Source organism: Orycteropus afer, unplaced genomic scaffold (assembly GCF_000298275.1).
Source record: "Orycteropus afer afer isolate SDZICR_OR568_19922 unplaced genomic scaffold, OryAfe1.0 scaffold00118, whole genome shotgun sequence".
NCBI lineage: Eukaryota > Metazoa > Chordata > Mammalia > Tubulidentata > Orycteropodidae > Orycteropus > Orycteropus afer.
Window position 1 is genome coordinate 8,164,606 of NW_006921705.1, and position 17,561 is coordinate 8,182,166.

Here is a 17,561-nt window from a genome sequence, read left to right on the forward strand (position 1 = left end):
GGGAGTCAGAATTGCCTGTCTTCTCACCATAGATACAGTCACTCATCACTCATGTCCCTACACAACATATTGTCAACACAGTACTTTCTCATGCAGTGCTTCATTTGACCCTGGTAGGCATGTTGGGGGGTTGAGAAGGCAGATACTATTATCTCTAATTTTGTCCATTAGGATCCCAAGTACATTTTGCTTCCCCATTTGATGGACTTGTTTAAAAATGTTGCTGAATCTTTCCAACAGTGACAGAGACTCAGTTGAAACGCGAAGGATTCAGCCAAACTGGTTATTTGGCCTCATGTAGACCACTATTTCCCAATCTGCAGTGCATCATGGCCTTTAATGTGTTGGGAAGCGCCCTGGGTGTGTGTCACAGCCCAGGGTTTCCTCATTTCCAGAGGCTTCCTGTCTCTCATCACTCTACCTTCTAACTGTCACTACAACCATACACCCTTCTTCAGCCTGATGCCAAAAACCAAAGTTCCGACCTTTTTCATTAAAAAGGAGTCCTCGGGAACAGAAGAAGCTCATCTACCTGGGTAAGGTCCAAACTGAACACAACCCGGAGGTAGGATGGAATGGTAGGTGGTGTAATAGCTCTGCACTGAGGTTGCTTGGGTTTTCACCCTGGTTCTCTCACCTGCTACCTCTGGGACTGTAAGCAAGTCGTATATCTCCGCGAGCCTTTGTTTTTTTTTTTTTCATTGATAAAATGAAGATAATTGTAGTATGTACTTCATGGAATTTCCATGAGATTTAACAGGGTTTCCAAGGCTGTAAATCTTTATAGAAGAAGACTGCCACATCTTCCTCCCTTAGAGGAGCTGGTGGGTTTGAACTGCCAACTGTTTGATTAGCAGCCAAACGCTAACCACTGTACCACAAGGGCTTATTAAATAAAATCTATGATGTATTTAGAGCAGTGTGTGGCACAAGATAAGCACTCCATAGATATTAGACGTTATTGTTTTTAAAGGCTGCAAATGTATAGAACAATTACAGGCACAAAATCATCTTCAACTATATAACAAATGTATGAAAAGTGATTTATGTTAAAAGAAAAGACTTTGACTTTTGGAAGTCAGTCCTTTATTGGTTACAGTAAAGGTTCTATGATCCTGTTCTGCAAATTCTTAAAATAAGAACAGTAAAAGCATTTATTAAGGGTTTACACTGTGCTGAGTGCTTTACAGTATTATGTCACTTAATCCTCACTAACCCCTATGAAGTAGTTTCTATTATTATCCTAATTTTACCAACAAGGAATCCAAGAGGCAAAGGTATTAATAAATAACTTGCCCTAGGTCAAAAAGCCTGTTTGAGGTGAAGCTGGACTTCAGTTTGAGGCCAGTTGGCTGCAGCATTCCTGTGATGAGGAAATTACACTGTGATTGTGCCAACTTGCCTTTGAAGAGACATGTTTATAAACCATGATGGCAAGGGAGTGAGACCATACATTATTTAAATACTTACTTACATTTAGTGCTAAGTTTGCCTTTGGGTGTCCAACAAATGAAATAGTCACATCACTAGAAGCTGATCATAAGCTTGTTTGTTTTGATGACGTTTCATTGGTACATTATTTGTTTTGCGAGATATTGTGCTAGACTAGGGCATAGCTCCACCCTTCCATTCTGCTATGACATGGAAATTTCCCCACTGAATTTTTAGATATCCTGGCAGCTCATAGGCAAGCAGTGACTTAAAACAATCGACAAGCTTTGATTAAAATGAAACAAAGTACCTCCTACTAGATTAAATTCGCTTAATTTTAAAAGCTAGACTACATCAAGACAGTTTCTGTGTGGAAAAATAGGTTATAAGCTGTTCCCAGGTGATGAATGACATTTGCTTTACTGTGTCTCTAAGTCAAATTTGCAGGCAACTCAAAGCAGATATATACAGTTCTTAGTTAGTCTTGCTTTAGATCAAGAAAAATCTTGAAGGATTTTCAATCATTTAAAAGCTGCACCTGTAGCAAGTGAAGGTAATGGTGAGGAAGAATTTGCTGCAAGTAGGAGTTGGTTCCTGGGACTCTAGTGGTACAGTGGTTAAAGCTAACCAACAGGTTGGCAGTTTGAACCCACTAGCTGCTATACAGAAGAAAGATGTGGCAGTCTATTTCCATAAAGATTTACAGCCTTGGAAACCCTATAGGGCAGTTCTACTCTGTCCTGTTGTTGTTGTTGTTGTTATGTGCCGTCGAGTCGGCCCCGACTCATAGCGACCCCTTCTTGGGTTTCCGAGGCAGTATCACTACGGAAGTAGGATTGCCCAACCTTCCTTCCGAGGAGTGGCTGGTGGATTTGAACCGCCAGCCGTCTGGTTAGCAGGCAAGTGTCTTAGCCACTATGCTACCAGAGCTCCCACTCTGTCCTGTAGAGTCACAAAAAAAAAAAAAAAAAAAAAAAACACTGCTGTCTACTCATTTCCAGTTCATAGCAACCCTTCCTTGGGTTTCTGAGGCACTATGGAAGTAGATTGCCCAGTCTTCCTTCCAAGGAATGCCTGGTGGGTTTGAATCGCCCCCCTTCTGGTTAGCAGTCAAGTGCCTTAGGCACCATGCCACCACAAAGAGTTGGAATTGTCTTCAGGCAGTGGGTTGGTTTTTTGGTAGAGGTTGGTTCAATTGTTTCAAAGTAAGGGCAAATTTACATCACATTAAAGAGCAAGTACAAGTTGTCAGACTTGTTCTCCAGTGACTGCCTGTAATAGTGAGCCAAGTTAGCTCACTCCATAGTTTCTCAGCTTTCTCAGGATATTGTTCATGTTTTTGTGAGGGCACTATTTTCATGTCATTAATCAACTTGCATGAACAAAATTAATCTGTGAATATTAAATGTTTTATGCCAGGCCTTTCCATGATGTGGCTGTTTTTAGCAACAACCTATTTGATTTGTGGAACTTTAAATGGTGATGGATTCTTTCAGTTGGAAAAGGAAGTGAATCCTGAAGTATGGATGAATATTGTAAGTCATGGAAAATTCCAAAGAACAGTAGATAAAGCAAGATTAACTGGTCGTGAGATTATCAAAGGTCCTATTATAGCAGAAAATCTCTAATAAGAAAACAAGTAAAACAAATGGTTTTTAACATCTCTGTAAAAGTCTTGGGATTTCTCGTGGCCTAGTGCCTAAAGCATTTGACAGCTAACCAGAAGGCTGGTGGTTCAAACCCACCAGCCACTCCTCAGAAGGAAGACTGTGCATTCTACTTCACTAGAGATACTGCCTCGGAAACCCAAGGAGGGGTCACTGTGAGTCAGAAACTTGATTGCAGAGAGTTTTTGTGTTTTTTTTTTAAATAACAAAAAGAATTGTGCTTTTATAGATTGCCCCAGCTTTTGAGTTGATATTTTAAGAACCTTAATTCCTTTGGATGATACATATAAATGCCTCCTACTGGTCTATAGTTTTGTTATGTTTAAACTAAGAGTGGTTTCAAAAGAAAATTTACTTGGGAATATAGCTTTGTCAGAATAAACAAGCCAATACTAAAATTTCTCCCCACTGAAATATATAGATAGATAGATACAGATATGCCACTAGTTGACATTTTCTAATATTCTACTTATTTTTATAAAATATATAAGTACTAAATAATTTTACAATTGCTTGGGGCTATAGATTTCAGATAATTCACCCAATAAGTGCACACTAATGCTTTGTTCTATTTCCTTCCAATATTCTTTGCAGAAGATAGATAACACTTATATTTTTATTGGACAGAGTGAAATAATCACTTATAACGGCTACCCCAGTGAGGAGTATGATGTTACCACTGAAGATGGGTACATCCTCAGCATCAATAGAATTCCCCATGGGCGAAAAGATTCTAGGAAAACAGGTACAAGATGCACCTCTCCTGAGAAAGAGGACTGAGTGTGACCAAAATTCAATACTGGCTCTTCCTTAAGAGAGTGACTGATTGATCAAAATGAGTTTAAGTGATTGTATCGGTCTTTAAACGGTTAACAGGGGGGCTCAATCATTCCCTCCCTTTGAATTCGCTAAAGACAGGCAAGAACCTAAAAACACATAGGGCAAAAGACTGATCTTGTTAACTACAATCAGGCTTGCTTGTTGAAGTGGAAATGCGAAGTGGAGGCCGCATTTTGTTAGCTCATTACTGATTTCTGGTTTCTCATAGGAGCTCTGGTAGCATAGTGCCTAAGGCACTTGACTGCTAACCAGAAGGCTGGCGGTACAAACCCACCAGCCACTCCTCAGAAGGAAGGTTGGGCAATCCTACTTCTGTAGTGATACTGCCTGGGTAACCCAAGGAGGGGTAGCTATGAGTCGGGGCCGACTCGACGGCAAATAACAACAACAACAACATGTGGAAAATGGACTTGTCCCAGAAAGTGGATTTTCTCATTGATGGAAGGACATCAGCTGGGTGGTATGAAGTCGGTTAAGGGGCAGCCCAAAAGAGCCTTCTGCCCCTACTGGAATCGATGGGACTTCCTCTGTAGGATAACAAAGCAAGTTACAACTGTAGGATTTCTGAAACTTTTGCTGAAAATGAAAGCTTTAGCATTCACATATACTGTGCCCTAAAGGACACATGATTTATGTAACAAAAAAATATGGTGTTAAGAAGATATGGATTCTGAAATATGATAAAACAGGCACATAAAAGCAGGGAAATTACATTTCTTCAGTGGGGAATAATAAATGCAACGAGTTTGAAGAGGGAAAGATAAGAATATGCAAAATATCTATAATTTACTGACAGTTGCATATGTCATGAATTGGAGGCACTTGATAGCAACTAACAACAACAACAAACAATACCCAGTTCGTTCCATATATTCTCTCGCATCCTCAGTGGCGGCTAGAATCATGTTGTTGAACATTCTCTCCCCATAAGACAGTAATTTGTAATTCAAGAGTTTCAGAATGGAAAATAGGAGTGAAGTGTGGAAAGAGTTGTCAAATAAAGGATGCTCAGTTAGCATAGTGCCTAAGGCATTTGACTGCTAACTAGAAGACTGGTGGTCCAAACCCAAGAGCCACTCCTCGGAAGGAAGGCTGGGCAATCTACTTCTGTAGTGATACTGCCTCCGAAACCCAAGGTGGGGTCACTATGAGTCAGATCCAACTCAACGGCAGTGCGTTGTTTTTTGTTGTTAGTTAAATTTGAATTTCAGATAAACAATAAATAATTTTTTAATGTAAGTCTTATTTTAGGGTATATTTATATTTAAAAGTTATCTGTTGTTTATCTGAAACTCTAATTTAACTGAGCATCCTAGTTTGTTTTTGTTTGTTTGTTAAACCTGGCAATAACTGGCATAAACTATATAAGGAAAAAATCTTTAGAGGAACTTTTGCTTAAGGAGGAAGAGATTTAGAAAGATCTGGAATTACAAAAAATTATAAGATGTCTAGAAGCCCTGGTTGCATGGTGCTTAAAGTGCTCAGCTGCCAACTGAAAGAATGGTAGTTCAAACCTACCAGCCACTCAGCAGGAGAAAGATGTGGCTCTGCTTCTGTGGAGACTTACTGTCTGGGCAACCCTATGCGGCAGTTCTCTGTCTTACAGGGTCCCTATGAGTTGGAATCAATTTGACAGCAATGGGGTATTAGGTGCACATGAATCCTTTACACGAATTAAATCAGTTAAACCTCCCTGCGGCCCTATGAGTGGGTACTGTTAATAGTCCTCATTTTACAGATGAAGACATTGAAGCCTAACAAATCACGGAGCCTGGCCTTAAGTCACACAATAGCAAGTGACAGAACCAGGATTCAAACCCAGGGAGCTTGCTGCCAGAGCCTGTGTGTGCTCTTAACTGTTAAATGATAGTGCCACAAACTTCAATGCTGGTTCTTCTCATCTTCGTGAATACTCCTCCTTGGGGATTTGGACAGAAGCTTGATGGGGAGCTAGTCAGTGCCCATTAACACTCACTTCCTCTTCTTCCCTGGAAAAGATATCAATTTGATCATGTTACTTCCAGTTCCCGAGCACAAACTTTGTACCTGGTCTTCTACTGATTGATTTACATACATTATCTCATTACTTTCCTACAGTAGTTCTATAAAGTAGCTGCTGTTTTGATAACACTCATTTTACAGATGTGGATGTGGAGGCTTCAAAGAGTTAAGTAACATTCCCAAGGCCACTCAGCTAACAAGGTACACAGCAGGGATTATAATGCTCTATATGAGTCAGGGCTGACTCGATGGCAAATAACAACAACAACAACAACATACTAATGGCAAGGGAAAGAAGTGAATGAATTAATGTTTTTTTCTTTTCCCCTTGTGTTTGTGTGTGTGTGTGTGTGTGTGTTTCTATCATGTTTCTGACGTGCTATGTTTACCATAAATTGTTTTCTCTCCTTCTTTCCCTCCCCTTCTAGGACCCCGGCCTGTTGTATACCTCCAGCATGCCCTGTTTGCAGACAATGCCTCTTGGCTTGAGAATTTTGCCAATGGCAGCCTTGGATTCCTTCTAGCAGATGCAGGCTATGATGTATGGATGGGAAACAGTCGGGGAAACACTTGGTCAAGAAGACACAAAACACTCTCAGTGACTGAAGATGAATTCTGGGCCTTTAGGTAAATTGTATCTAAGAAAAAATATGAGGAAAGTCCAAGGCAGTTTCTGTACAAATGGTAATGTTAATAATAATCTGTGATACTTATAGTTTCCAGTAATATCTCAAAAGAGAGCAAGAAGCTTTGATTTCCATTGATTCTCTCAAAGGCAAATTTTACCATTTTAACAAGATGATTTTAAAACCCAACTTTATATAAACACATTTTAAGTTTGTCCAAAGGGACAGCTCCAGAAATTTGTTACAACCAATGCACACATTCATTCAACCAATATTCATTGAGTATCTCTTTTTTAAAGAGCTCTGGTGGCACTGTGATTAAATCATCTGGCTGCCAACCAAAAAAGGTCAGCAGTTTGAACTCACCAGCTGCTCCATGGAAGAAGGATGAGGAAGTCTGCTTCTGTAAAGATTTATAGCCTTGGAAACCTGAGCAGTTCTGCCCTGTCCTATAGTAACCCTGTACATTGGAATCAATTTGATGGCAGTTTGGTTTTTTTTTTTTTCCAAATCTATTATAGTCACTGTTCTATGCACTGCACATTCAGTAATACACAAGGCAAAGCTGCTACGCTTATATTCATTCTAGTGATGCCTTTACAAGTCTTTTCTTCTGGGTAGCCAATCAATGTCACAAAGATAATGTGTGTTGGAACTATGTTTATACAAAGAAACTACAGTTGAGATTGTAGAGAAAAACACTTTCAGAAAAACTTTAATATGAGATTTAAAGATCTTGTGAATGGACAATAGAGAAGACTCTATTGATATGTTGACTGTTTCTTTTAGTGAAAATATTTCTCTGTTGGTACCAGAGGAGAGGCCAATGCCAGCAATGTGCTTCCCTTCCTCAGGCCTAAGCTCTCAACTGGTTTGCAACCCTGTTCCTAGAACAGAATGTCACATTAATGAAATATTCAGCACCCACTGACATATTGAGAGAAGACCAAAGTAAACCAAACATGCTAGGACAGACTGAAATGTAAAGCTCAGAGCTCTCGGACAAGGGCAAGTATCTGGAGAAATGTTGTGATACCAGTCCTTGGCTAGGAGCTCAAACCTTGCTTACTTTAAGAATTCTCCTATCCTTGGGAGTATCAATTTAAAAATTGCCTCACATGTGCTTTTGACAAACAGGCCTTTTGCTCATGGGGTACCCAACTCAACTAAAAGTTATATACCAAATTCACTGCCATCAAGTCATTTCCTACTCATAGAGACCCCTCCTTGTGTTTTCAAGGCACTATCTCTACAAAGTAGATTGCCCAGTCTTCCTTCCAAGGATTGGTTGGTGAGTTTGAACTTCCAGCCTTCTGGTTAGCAGTCAAATGTCTTAGGCACCATGCCACCAGAGCTCTCAAATGTTACATTGGGCCCTTTTTGTTCCCTTGAATTAGTGTAAACTAAACAGGTTCTAGAGGAGTTTGGTAGATATTGAATATATATATCTATATGTACTAACACATAAAAATAGCCACATCTGATTGACTGCCTAGTAGCAGCCAGTCATCTCTCTTAATACTAGCCAATCTTGACAGCAACTCTGCAAACCAGGTACTATGATATTCATTTCAGAGATGAGGAAATTTAGGCTCAGAGCATTTAAGTAACTTATTAAAAGCTACTTGGTTAGTAAATGGTAAAACCATATTTTACAACCTGTCCTGTTTCCAAAGCTGGATATTAGAAGACTCTAAGACTTTTGAAGTCCCATGGGCAAGTCAAAAGCTGTTAGTTGCCATCAACTCAATTCTAACTCAATGCAACCCCATGTGTTACAGAGTAGAACTGTACTCCATAGGGTTTGTATCACTGAAGGAGCTAAGATGGAAGTTGTTGTTGTTAGGTGCCATTGAGTTGATTTTGACTCCTAGTGACCCCGGGTGACAGTGTAGAACTGCCTCATAGGGTTTTCTAGGCTGGAATCTTTACATAATCTTTGTGGGAACAGATTGTCAGGTCTTTCTCATGGAGCCGCTCAATGAGTATTTACCATCAACCTTCCAGTTAGTAGCCAAGGACTTAATCATTGTGCCACCAGGGCTCCTAAACCAAAAGTAGAGAAACGCAAACCAGATGGGGAAAGAGAAGGGAAAGAAATGCAAGGGAAGGGAGTGAAGAGGAGGGATAATAAGACTAAACTGCAGGTACTATAAACAAGTTTTATAATCCTCTCTGTAACTGTTGTTGTTGTTATGTGCCATCGAGTTGGACCTGACTCATAGCGACCCCTCCTTGGGTTTCCGAGGCAGTATCACTATGGAAGTAGATTGCCCAACCTTCCTTCCAAGGAGTAGCTGGTGGGTTTGAACTGCTAGCCTTCTGGTTAGCAGTCAAATGCCTTAGGCACTACGCTACCAGAGCTCCCTTCTCTGTAACTATAAAGTAAAAAATATAAACACAGCTGAAAAAAAGCTACAATAGCCTACATTTAACTGGATACCAAAACCCCTTTCTACTGAGTTGTTTCTGACTCATAGCAACCCTATAGAACAGAGTAGAACTGCCCATAGGGTTTCCAAGCTATAAATGTCTAGGGACAGCAAACTGCGGCATCTTTCTCCAGCAGACAGTCCAGTGGGTTCCAACGACCAATCTCTCAGAAGCCAAGCACTTAATTGCTGTACCACCAAGGTTCCTCAACCATATTTAATTGGGTAAATAATGAAATAATCACTGAATAAGTAGCACAGAATTCTGAGTGTAAAAAAAAAAGAGTGAGCACTCTGAGTTTTAAACTCATTTGTGTTTCTAAATCTCTGTTTTATTTTGCAGTTTTGATGAAATGGCCAAATATGACCTCCCAGGAATAATAAACTTCATTGTAAATAAAACTGGCCAGGAGAAGTTGTATTTCATTGGACATTCACTTGGTACTACAATAGGTATGTTTAGAAGGGCAAACGTTATTGGAGTCTTGCAAGAGTTTACCTTAAATTAGAGAAGAATAGCTGCCATTTACAATACCTTTAATTCTCTGTCTTTTGAGTGTCCTATGTGGAGAGATTGCCCCTACTCCCATGCCAAGAGGCTGTGAATGTGTAGGACAAAACTTTTCCCCATCTGTGGGCACGGTGCCATGTTTGTAATGGTGATACAGTTTCCCAGGAATAGCATGAACCAAAATCCAAAGAAATAATTACAAAGAATATGTTCCTAGATCCACTTAGAACTGAATGCCTTGAAATATTTCTGAGAAATGGTAAATATACATCAGTCATAACTTCCTTGCAACCCACAATATGTTAAAAAAAAAAATGAAGGATGGCACTTATGTCTGAACAAATTTGAAAAATATGGATATATTTTGTTAGTGGGTTATATGGATATATTTTGTTAGTTGGGATATAAATTTTACTATAATAAACCAGCTGGGTTTATCTACTTAGCATGTGATTTACTGTGTATGGCCTAGCAACTAAATGTGAGCTCTATGTAGATTTTATTTTTTAAGTTCAAGATTTTGCTCTCTAATATTTTACTTTTTTAAAGATTCCTAAATCTTTTGGGAAGAATCAATAATCTAGCTCCAAATAGAAACTAAAAGAAATTCATTCTATGAAAATTTGAATTTGTTATTGATCAGTCACTGAAATTTTCAATTATAAGGTATTTAACCTTAAGGAATGCAATATTTCAGTTTGCACTCTTTATATCTAAATACTTAAAACTACAGGAGACCATAAATATTCTTACAATTTTCTTGTCATCATCGTTATCATCAACAGCAAGTATTTGTTGATCAATGTTTTATATTGATCCTCAGGCAGCTTAAAATCTTGGAACAGACAGTGTGTATCAGGGAGTACATACTAAAAGAATATCAAATGATGAATGGGAGACCCAAAAATATCACTAATATCCAAATAATTATTTTGTAATAACTAACATTTATTGACCATTTACTATATATTGAGGCCTCTGTTCAGAATATTTTGCACAATACTTCCCTCTAAAGAACAATTCTACTATTATTATATCTATGATATAGAAGAGGAAACAGAAGTTCAGAGAAATTGAGCTGCCCAAGGTTCCTTAGAGCGTAAAAGGTGGAGCACAGATTCAAACCAAGTCAGTCTAACTTCACCAGTGGGGTGCTTGGGCCCTGTGGAGAAATTGTATGAAGAAGAATAAGACTTTAGTTGGGTCTGGGAAACAGGAGAGGACTTAGATATGCTCTTGTATCTGATCTTCAAAGAAAGCACAGGAACCTTGATCATCACTGCTCTATGTTGCATTTAGAACACGACAGTTTTCACTGAATATTATTGGTATTTAGGGAAGGGAAATGTTCATTATTTATAGAACATTAATCAACCCTGGTCCTAACCCCATAAATACCAATACAGCTCCCTAGACATCAAAAATCTCATCTCCACATATTTTCAAACACCTCCTGGGAGTACTACAAGTGTAAGCCTAGTTTAGAGTCTTCCTTTCAGTTTGCAACCAAATATTTCAATTCTCCTTTGTCTAGCCAAGTCTCTTTTAATATTTCACAAAGAATTTCAAGCAAGAGCCTCTGCTATAGCTCTATACACACACACACACACTTTGGTTGAAGCCCCTAAAGGAGGCACCTGGGGGAAACAAAATATACAAATATCCCTGTCCTTCCCTGTGTTGTACTTGTCCTCCCTCATCCTCCAAAGGCTTTAAATAAATGGTTGCAATGCAATTGCTGAAAGCCGAAGTGGATAGATTCAACTGATCCTTACGGTGACCACAGTGGGCTAGGGCAAGTCTTCCATCTTGGCAGCAGGGAAGAGTCTGAAGGATTGGAAAGCATCCAGTAAAGTGCTAGGACAATGAGCTCTCATTCCATTGTGAAAAAAGAAGCCTGCTAAATAATTAGGTAACACTTCAGAAAGGATTGATTGGCTCACCTCTCATGAAGAGACTATTTATTTCTAGAAGCTCGGTGACTCATTCTGCCCTCTCAAAGTTGGGGTTAAATGATAATATTGTGAGCACATACCCTATGACAAGGACGTAAGGTTGTCCACCATTCACCAAACCATAGCTGTTTGGCTGCTCCTCCTCCATATTTCTGCCACCAGCTACTCCAGTTCTCCAAGCAGGTTAAATTATCCACCAAGAAAATAAGAAAAATTTGGAAACATGGAAGTAGAGAGAGCTGAAACCATCTTAGCAAAACAACTCAGAAGAGTTCCAATTCATCCCCAAGATCACTGAAAGAGAAAGATAAAAATAACAAATTGTAGTCCCGCTTCTGTTAGTAGAAGCATTGCATAAGTATTTCTAATTTTTACAAAATTGTCTCGTCTTCTGTTCTCTCAGGGTTTGCAGCCTTTTCCACTATGCCTGAACTGGAACAAAGAATCAAAATGAATTTCGCCTTGGGTCCTATGTTCTCATTCAAATATCCCACAGGCATTTTTACCAGTCTTTTTCTAATTCCAAATTCCTTAGTCAAGGTATGTCGCCCCTTTTGCCAAAATCTATCTGGAGATCTCATTTGGAGTCACAAATCCTTATTATTTTAAAATCTATTATGATGTAAAAGATAAAAATTTGGATGAAATCTTTAAAAATCAGGCTCTGTGAACATGTTCTTGTGTGTGTATGTGTGTACCTGTGTGTGTGTGTGTATTTAGGGCCTATATCTTCCATCTACAATTTAATATACTCATTCATAAGTACCACTGAGTATATGTCATATGAACTTCTAGATGAGCTGAAAGCTGTGTCAGTATGAGATCTACTCATAAATTTTCTTGTGACATTCATTTGAGTAGGTCAATGAACTCACTATGTCCAAATGTATGTAATTCTTGGAATTACATGTAACCACTATGACTTTGGTTTTAGATGAACCTGGGAGGTATACACCTTCCCTTATAGGAGCCTGCACTAATTCACTAAAGCTAAGATTTCAAAGCCTGTCTTAAAGCTCAATTATTCATTCAAATATTTGTTGGTTATTTTCTAAATGTTGGAAAAGTAGTTTGACAGCCAATGCTGGATTTGGACTTTTTTCATTGAAGGGTTTTCCCCACTCCCTGTGTGTTTTTGTTTCTCTAAAAGAAGTCATTGCCACAATGAATATAATAGTTCACAAAGACAGCCCATTCCATTTGGGGTACAGGGTAAATTGGATTTGGACTAAAATAAAGTCAAGGACACCAGGTAAGATATCATAGTAATTCACATTTAAAAAGATGAAATCTTGGTTTTGAGTGGCGTTGGGAATGGAAATTATTACGTGTGAGCTAGCACAAAGGATTTCCATAGGACCTGATAGGTTTGATAGCAATTTTACTGTTTCGTTTGCTGTAGCGCAAGTAAGGTAACTTGCCTTTTGTGTGGTTGATAGTTCTATTTCAACATTTATTGATATCAATTAATTTTGAATGTTTTCTACATTTGGGCAGGGTTGAGCAGATTAATTTGTTACATTAAATTCAGAGGCAGACACACCTACCTTTAAATATCAGTTTCATATATGCTTTGTTCTGCCTGGGTAGATCAGGTTTGAGGCAAAGAGTGTCCTTAGCTTCTCTCAGTTTTATATCACCTGCCCTCAAATTTCCTACCAATTTAAGTCCTATTTCCATTCCCCTTCCATAACTTTTGAGAATATCTGCTGTCCAGAAGCTCCAGGTTTTCCATCAGAGATCTCTACACATGCTTTCTTTCCTATGTCCTTCCAATAAATCATCTAATCTCTTTGGTCCAGTGGCCCTTCTCTTCAGTGCACCGTTCTCTACTTTTCAGCATGAAAGCTAGCTAACCTGGGACACTACTATAAAACCAATGAATGGATGGGCAATAGAGAAAACCCTATTTTTCCTTTTTATTTAATATGATATCTAACCTTAAGAAATATTGTTCCACCTTTCTTCCCAATAAATGATAAATAAGAAATGTTAGCAATCTCTAAATAGACAGAATGTGGGAAAGCTTTACCATGGGGAGTAAATTTGGGATGGAGGATCCTTTCTGCAAATGCCTTCTAAATGATATTAATACCCTTCCATGGTAGGAGATGGAGTCCTAAGTCAGTTTTCCTGAAGAACCTGGTCTCATTCACAAAAACAGAAAATACAAACATATCCCCAAGTACAGCTCTTGCCTGGGATGAAAAATTGTTATGGAGTCTGAAGATAGTTCTTGAAAAATATATACTTTTTTTTACTTTTACAGGTTTTTTTTGGCACTAAAGGTTTATTTTTACAAGAAAAGATAGGGAAGATGCCTTCTATCAAACTCTGCGACAGTAAAATACTCTGGATGATATGTAGAGAATTTATGTCCTTATGGGCTGGATCCAACATAAGAAATATGAATGCGGTATGTAAATAACTATGAGATCTTTTGATAATTTAAGAAATTCTAGCTTTCCTTTGATTAATTTTGGTATCTCTATTTTACTGCATAAATTCATATGGCTTATTCTATACCCCTAATGAGAGATTCTCTGTATATAGATCAGGTATTCAGTGGACCCTGAATATGGGAACACATTGACACAGTGCATTAAAAAATAAAATTAGAGAAAGGTAGAGAAACACATGTAGACACTGAACATATTTCAGGTGTGCCTCCACTTGTGGATGATTTTGACCTCAAGTAAAACTTACCACTTAGCCTAGAAAATACAGGAAGAAGATGGAACGAACTTCTTGTGTGTGTAGAAGCAGCAGTTCTGTTTCATCAACTCTGTTTCCTGTTACTTAGAATTAAAAACAGTGAAGAAGAGAAGGAAGAGGAGAAGAAGAAATAGAAGAGGAAAAGGGTGAAAAGAGAAAAGAGGAGTTGATATTTGCAGACGACTATAGTTGAATGGGAGCTCTGGTAGCATAGTGCCTAAGGCACTTGACTGCTAACCAGAAGGCTGGTGGTTCAAACCCACCAGCCACTCCTCGGAAGGAAGGTGGGGCAATCTACTTCCATAGCGATACTGCCTCGGAAACCCAAGGAGGGGTTGCTATGAGTCGGGGCCGACTTGACAGCACGTAACAACAACATAGTTGAATAGTTGTTGGGTTGGTTGTCCTAGAGTCCACTCTGACTCATGGAAGCCCTGTGTACTACAGAGCATGTGACCTTCATGATCATGAGTATACTTGAGTTCATTGTTGTGGCAATGTGGATTTTTAATGTCTTCCAACCCAAGGGCTCCTTTTTGAGCACTTTATCAGACAATATTCTGTTGTGATCCATAAGGTTTTCTTTGGCTAATTTTTGGAAGTAGGTGTCAGGCTTTTCTTTCTAGTCTGTCTTATTCTGGAAACTCCACTGAAACCTGTCCACCATGGGTGACACTCTGGTATTCGAAATACTGGTGGGATAGTTTACAGCATCATAGCAACATGCAAGCCACCACAGTACAACAGACTGACAGATGGATGGTTAGTTGAATATTTACCTCTGTCATACTAAAAAAAAAAAAAAAAAAAAGCCAGTGAGACTGTTACTGTGAATCTCACCCCAAAGAAGGTAACCGTTATCCACTAGCTCACCCCACCCCTATTCATTAAAAGGCTAAGTTGTGCTAGACTGAAACTAGGAAGAACCATTCATTATTCAAAGCCTGATTACTCCAAAATAGTAACTTACAATAGTTTCCCTTGATGCGTTCACTGCATCCTAATATCTAGAATAATGATTACCATTGTAGTCTAATTTTTTCTGTAAAATGTTTACCAAAATTGAAGTACAGTGCATATGGATGTGATTGGTTTTCATCTTTTTTTTTTTCTCAAATATTTCATTTCATCCTCACAGGAGCCTAGGAACTTGGTATGTTCTTTTAATCATGTTTCCCTTAACAGATGAATGAAACAGAAACTCAGAGCTCTTAAATAACTTTCCCAAAGCCATAAAGCTTATAATTAAGACAGTAGTTGGACCTGAAATCTAGATCTTCTGATCTCCTGGTCTGTAATCATGTACATGCATGTGTACACACACAAACACACACACACCCTTGCACACAATACCTGTCCTAGCTGATTTTCTCTGTGATGTCCACTGCTATACCTTCTACTTCAAAAGGAGCAAACTTTTCCACAGTTTCAGAGCTAGTACAAGTTTGCCCTCAAGCGATCCATCCCTTTTATCAGCCCATGTTTCACTCCCAGCCTAGTATCTGACATGAATACATACTTGCTTGGATGATTCTATTTTGCCACTTCCAAAACCTCAGAATTCATTTACTAACTTTAGTAACCTTGTTCTTTGCCCCTGAAAGGCTTCATGCATTTTGATTGGCGGTTCCTCCTTGCTGTAACATCATGCTTTGTTGGTTTTCTTCCTTCAGAGTCGCATGGATGTGTATTTGTCCCATGCTCCCACTGGATCATCAGTACAGAACCTCCTGCACATAAAGCAGGTAGAGTCTTTGTCATGGAAAGCTATTCCAATCATGATTTTCATTGTATGTCAAAAGACACAGTCACGCTTTTTAACAAGCCTTCCGTAAGACACTTAGAGAAGTGTCTAGGACACTTTTGTTTTATCCTTGTTCGCTGTCTTTATGCTTTGATAATCCCTGGACTTTAAGAGCAAGCACAGAGTTTGGTGGAAACCAAGTAGGTGACATAAGCTAGAGCCTGTAACATAGGGTCGAAGTTAAAGCAACAGGTAAAAGGAAGAAGCCCCAGGAGAGGTGAGGCTTCCACAGAAAATACCTTGGATTTTACTTCCTCCTTAGGAGTCTTGGTTTCTCCTTCACCTTTCCTTCGAACAATGGAGGGTATTGCTTCTCTTTCTCTGCTGACTGCATTTTCAAGCGCTAAAAGCCCCTAATGACACAGAAGCTTCATTTTGTTGTTTGCTCTTGTGATTTGTAGTCTGAATGTTCTCATTTAAAAATTATTTATTTCAGTTGTACCGAGCTGATGAATTCAGAGCTTATGATTGGGGAAGTGAAGCTGAGAACATGCTTCACTACAACCAGGTGAGCTACCCAGAATGATCCCAGAACAACGGTTTTGTCAAATTACTTGAGAATTGGAATCCCATCAGACAATAGGTGACATTGTCACTGGTAATCTTTTTTCTTTTAAATTTTAAAGTATTTAAGCTAAATATTCTTTAATTATTATTTTTTCCCACTTTTAATCTGTATTCATTGCAAAAAAAATTAAAAATAAAAGAAGCATTTATAAAGGAAAGTAAATCGTTTATTATCTCACTATCTAGAGACAAGTAAGTATATTAATATTTTGGTGTATTTCTTCCAATTTTCTTCAGTATTATACTGCTTTTCACAACTTTTTATCTTGGTTTGTAACTTATATTCATATCAAGAGATAACCAATTTAATGATGGTTTTTAACAGAAATTTTTTCATAAAAAATCTTAACAGAATAAATGAATACTTACTTCTTGATACCAACAGAGAAAATCAGGATTCCACATGAAAATTAAGAGCATTACCCACCCTTAAATAGTTGGATCTTAAAGTATTTTTCCCCTATAATTTTGTGCAGCAAAATTCATAGACACATTTAGATCTGTACTTTTAATTTATCCTATTGTCACCATTTTGGTACTTGAGCAAGGACTGGGCTTCTAAGCATAGACTAAACACATTAAGTTACAATCTCCCAGCATATTTATTTCTTCCCTCAGACTAACATATTTAAGGCTCTTTATTGGCATAAACATGCAACAATTGAGCTGATTTTGAACAACAGAGCATTTGATTTCTCAGTAATGGATTTGACTGTTAGAGGAATGATTCTATTAGTCTTTAATACAACTACAAAAGCAAGGCTATGTATATTTTATCTCTTTCAGTCAACTTGATTAAGGTCCGATAGACATAAAATAAAATCACTCATGTGTTCATTCTAATGATTTTTGACATGTGTTCATCTGCGTAGCCATCCTCACAATTAAGATATAAAACATTTCTATTACCCCAAAAGTTTTCTCCTGTCCCTCAAACTGTGTCTATTCAGAAAGGTATTTACTGCATTTGAAAATACTTAGAAAGCGTCCCGCCGCTCCCTCCCCCCACCCC

At 38.4% G+C, this 17,561-nt stretch overlaps 1 protein-coding gene across 1 annotated transcript in view; it reads left to right on the forward strand.

Annotated features, from left to right (window-relative positions):
- Positions 1-2,858: 2,858 nt before the first annotated feature.
- Positions 2,859-17,561, forward strand: part of LIPN (lipase family member N) — an 18,031-nt gene continuing 3,328 nt past the window's right edge. Inside the window, exons 1-8 of the mRNA XM_007944049.1 lie at positions 2,859-2,966; positions 3,726-3,843; positions 6,368-6,566; positions 9,341-9,450; positions 11,867-12,003; positions 13,733-13,879; positions 15,852-15,923; positions 16,419-16,490. Of these exons, the coding sequence (XP_007942240.1) occupies positions 2,859-2,966; positions 3,726-3,843; positions 6,368-6,566; positions 9,341-9,450; positions 11,867-12,003; positions 13,733-13,879; positions 15,852-15,923; positions 16,419-16,490 (963 nt within the window). The remainder of the gene's footprint in view (positions 2,967-3,725; positions 3,844-6,367; positions 6,567-9,340; positions 9,451-11,866; positions 12,004-13,732; positions 13,880-15,851; positions 15,924-16,418; positions 16,491-17,561) is intronic.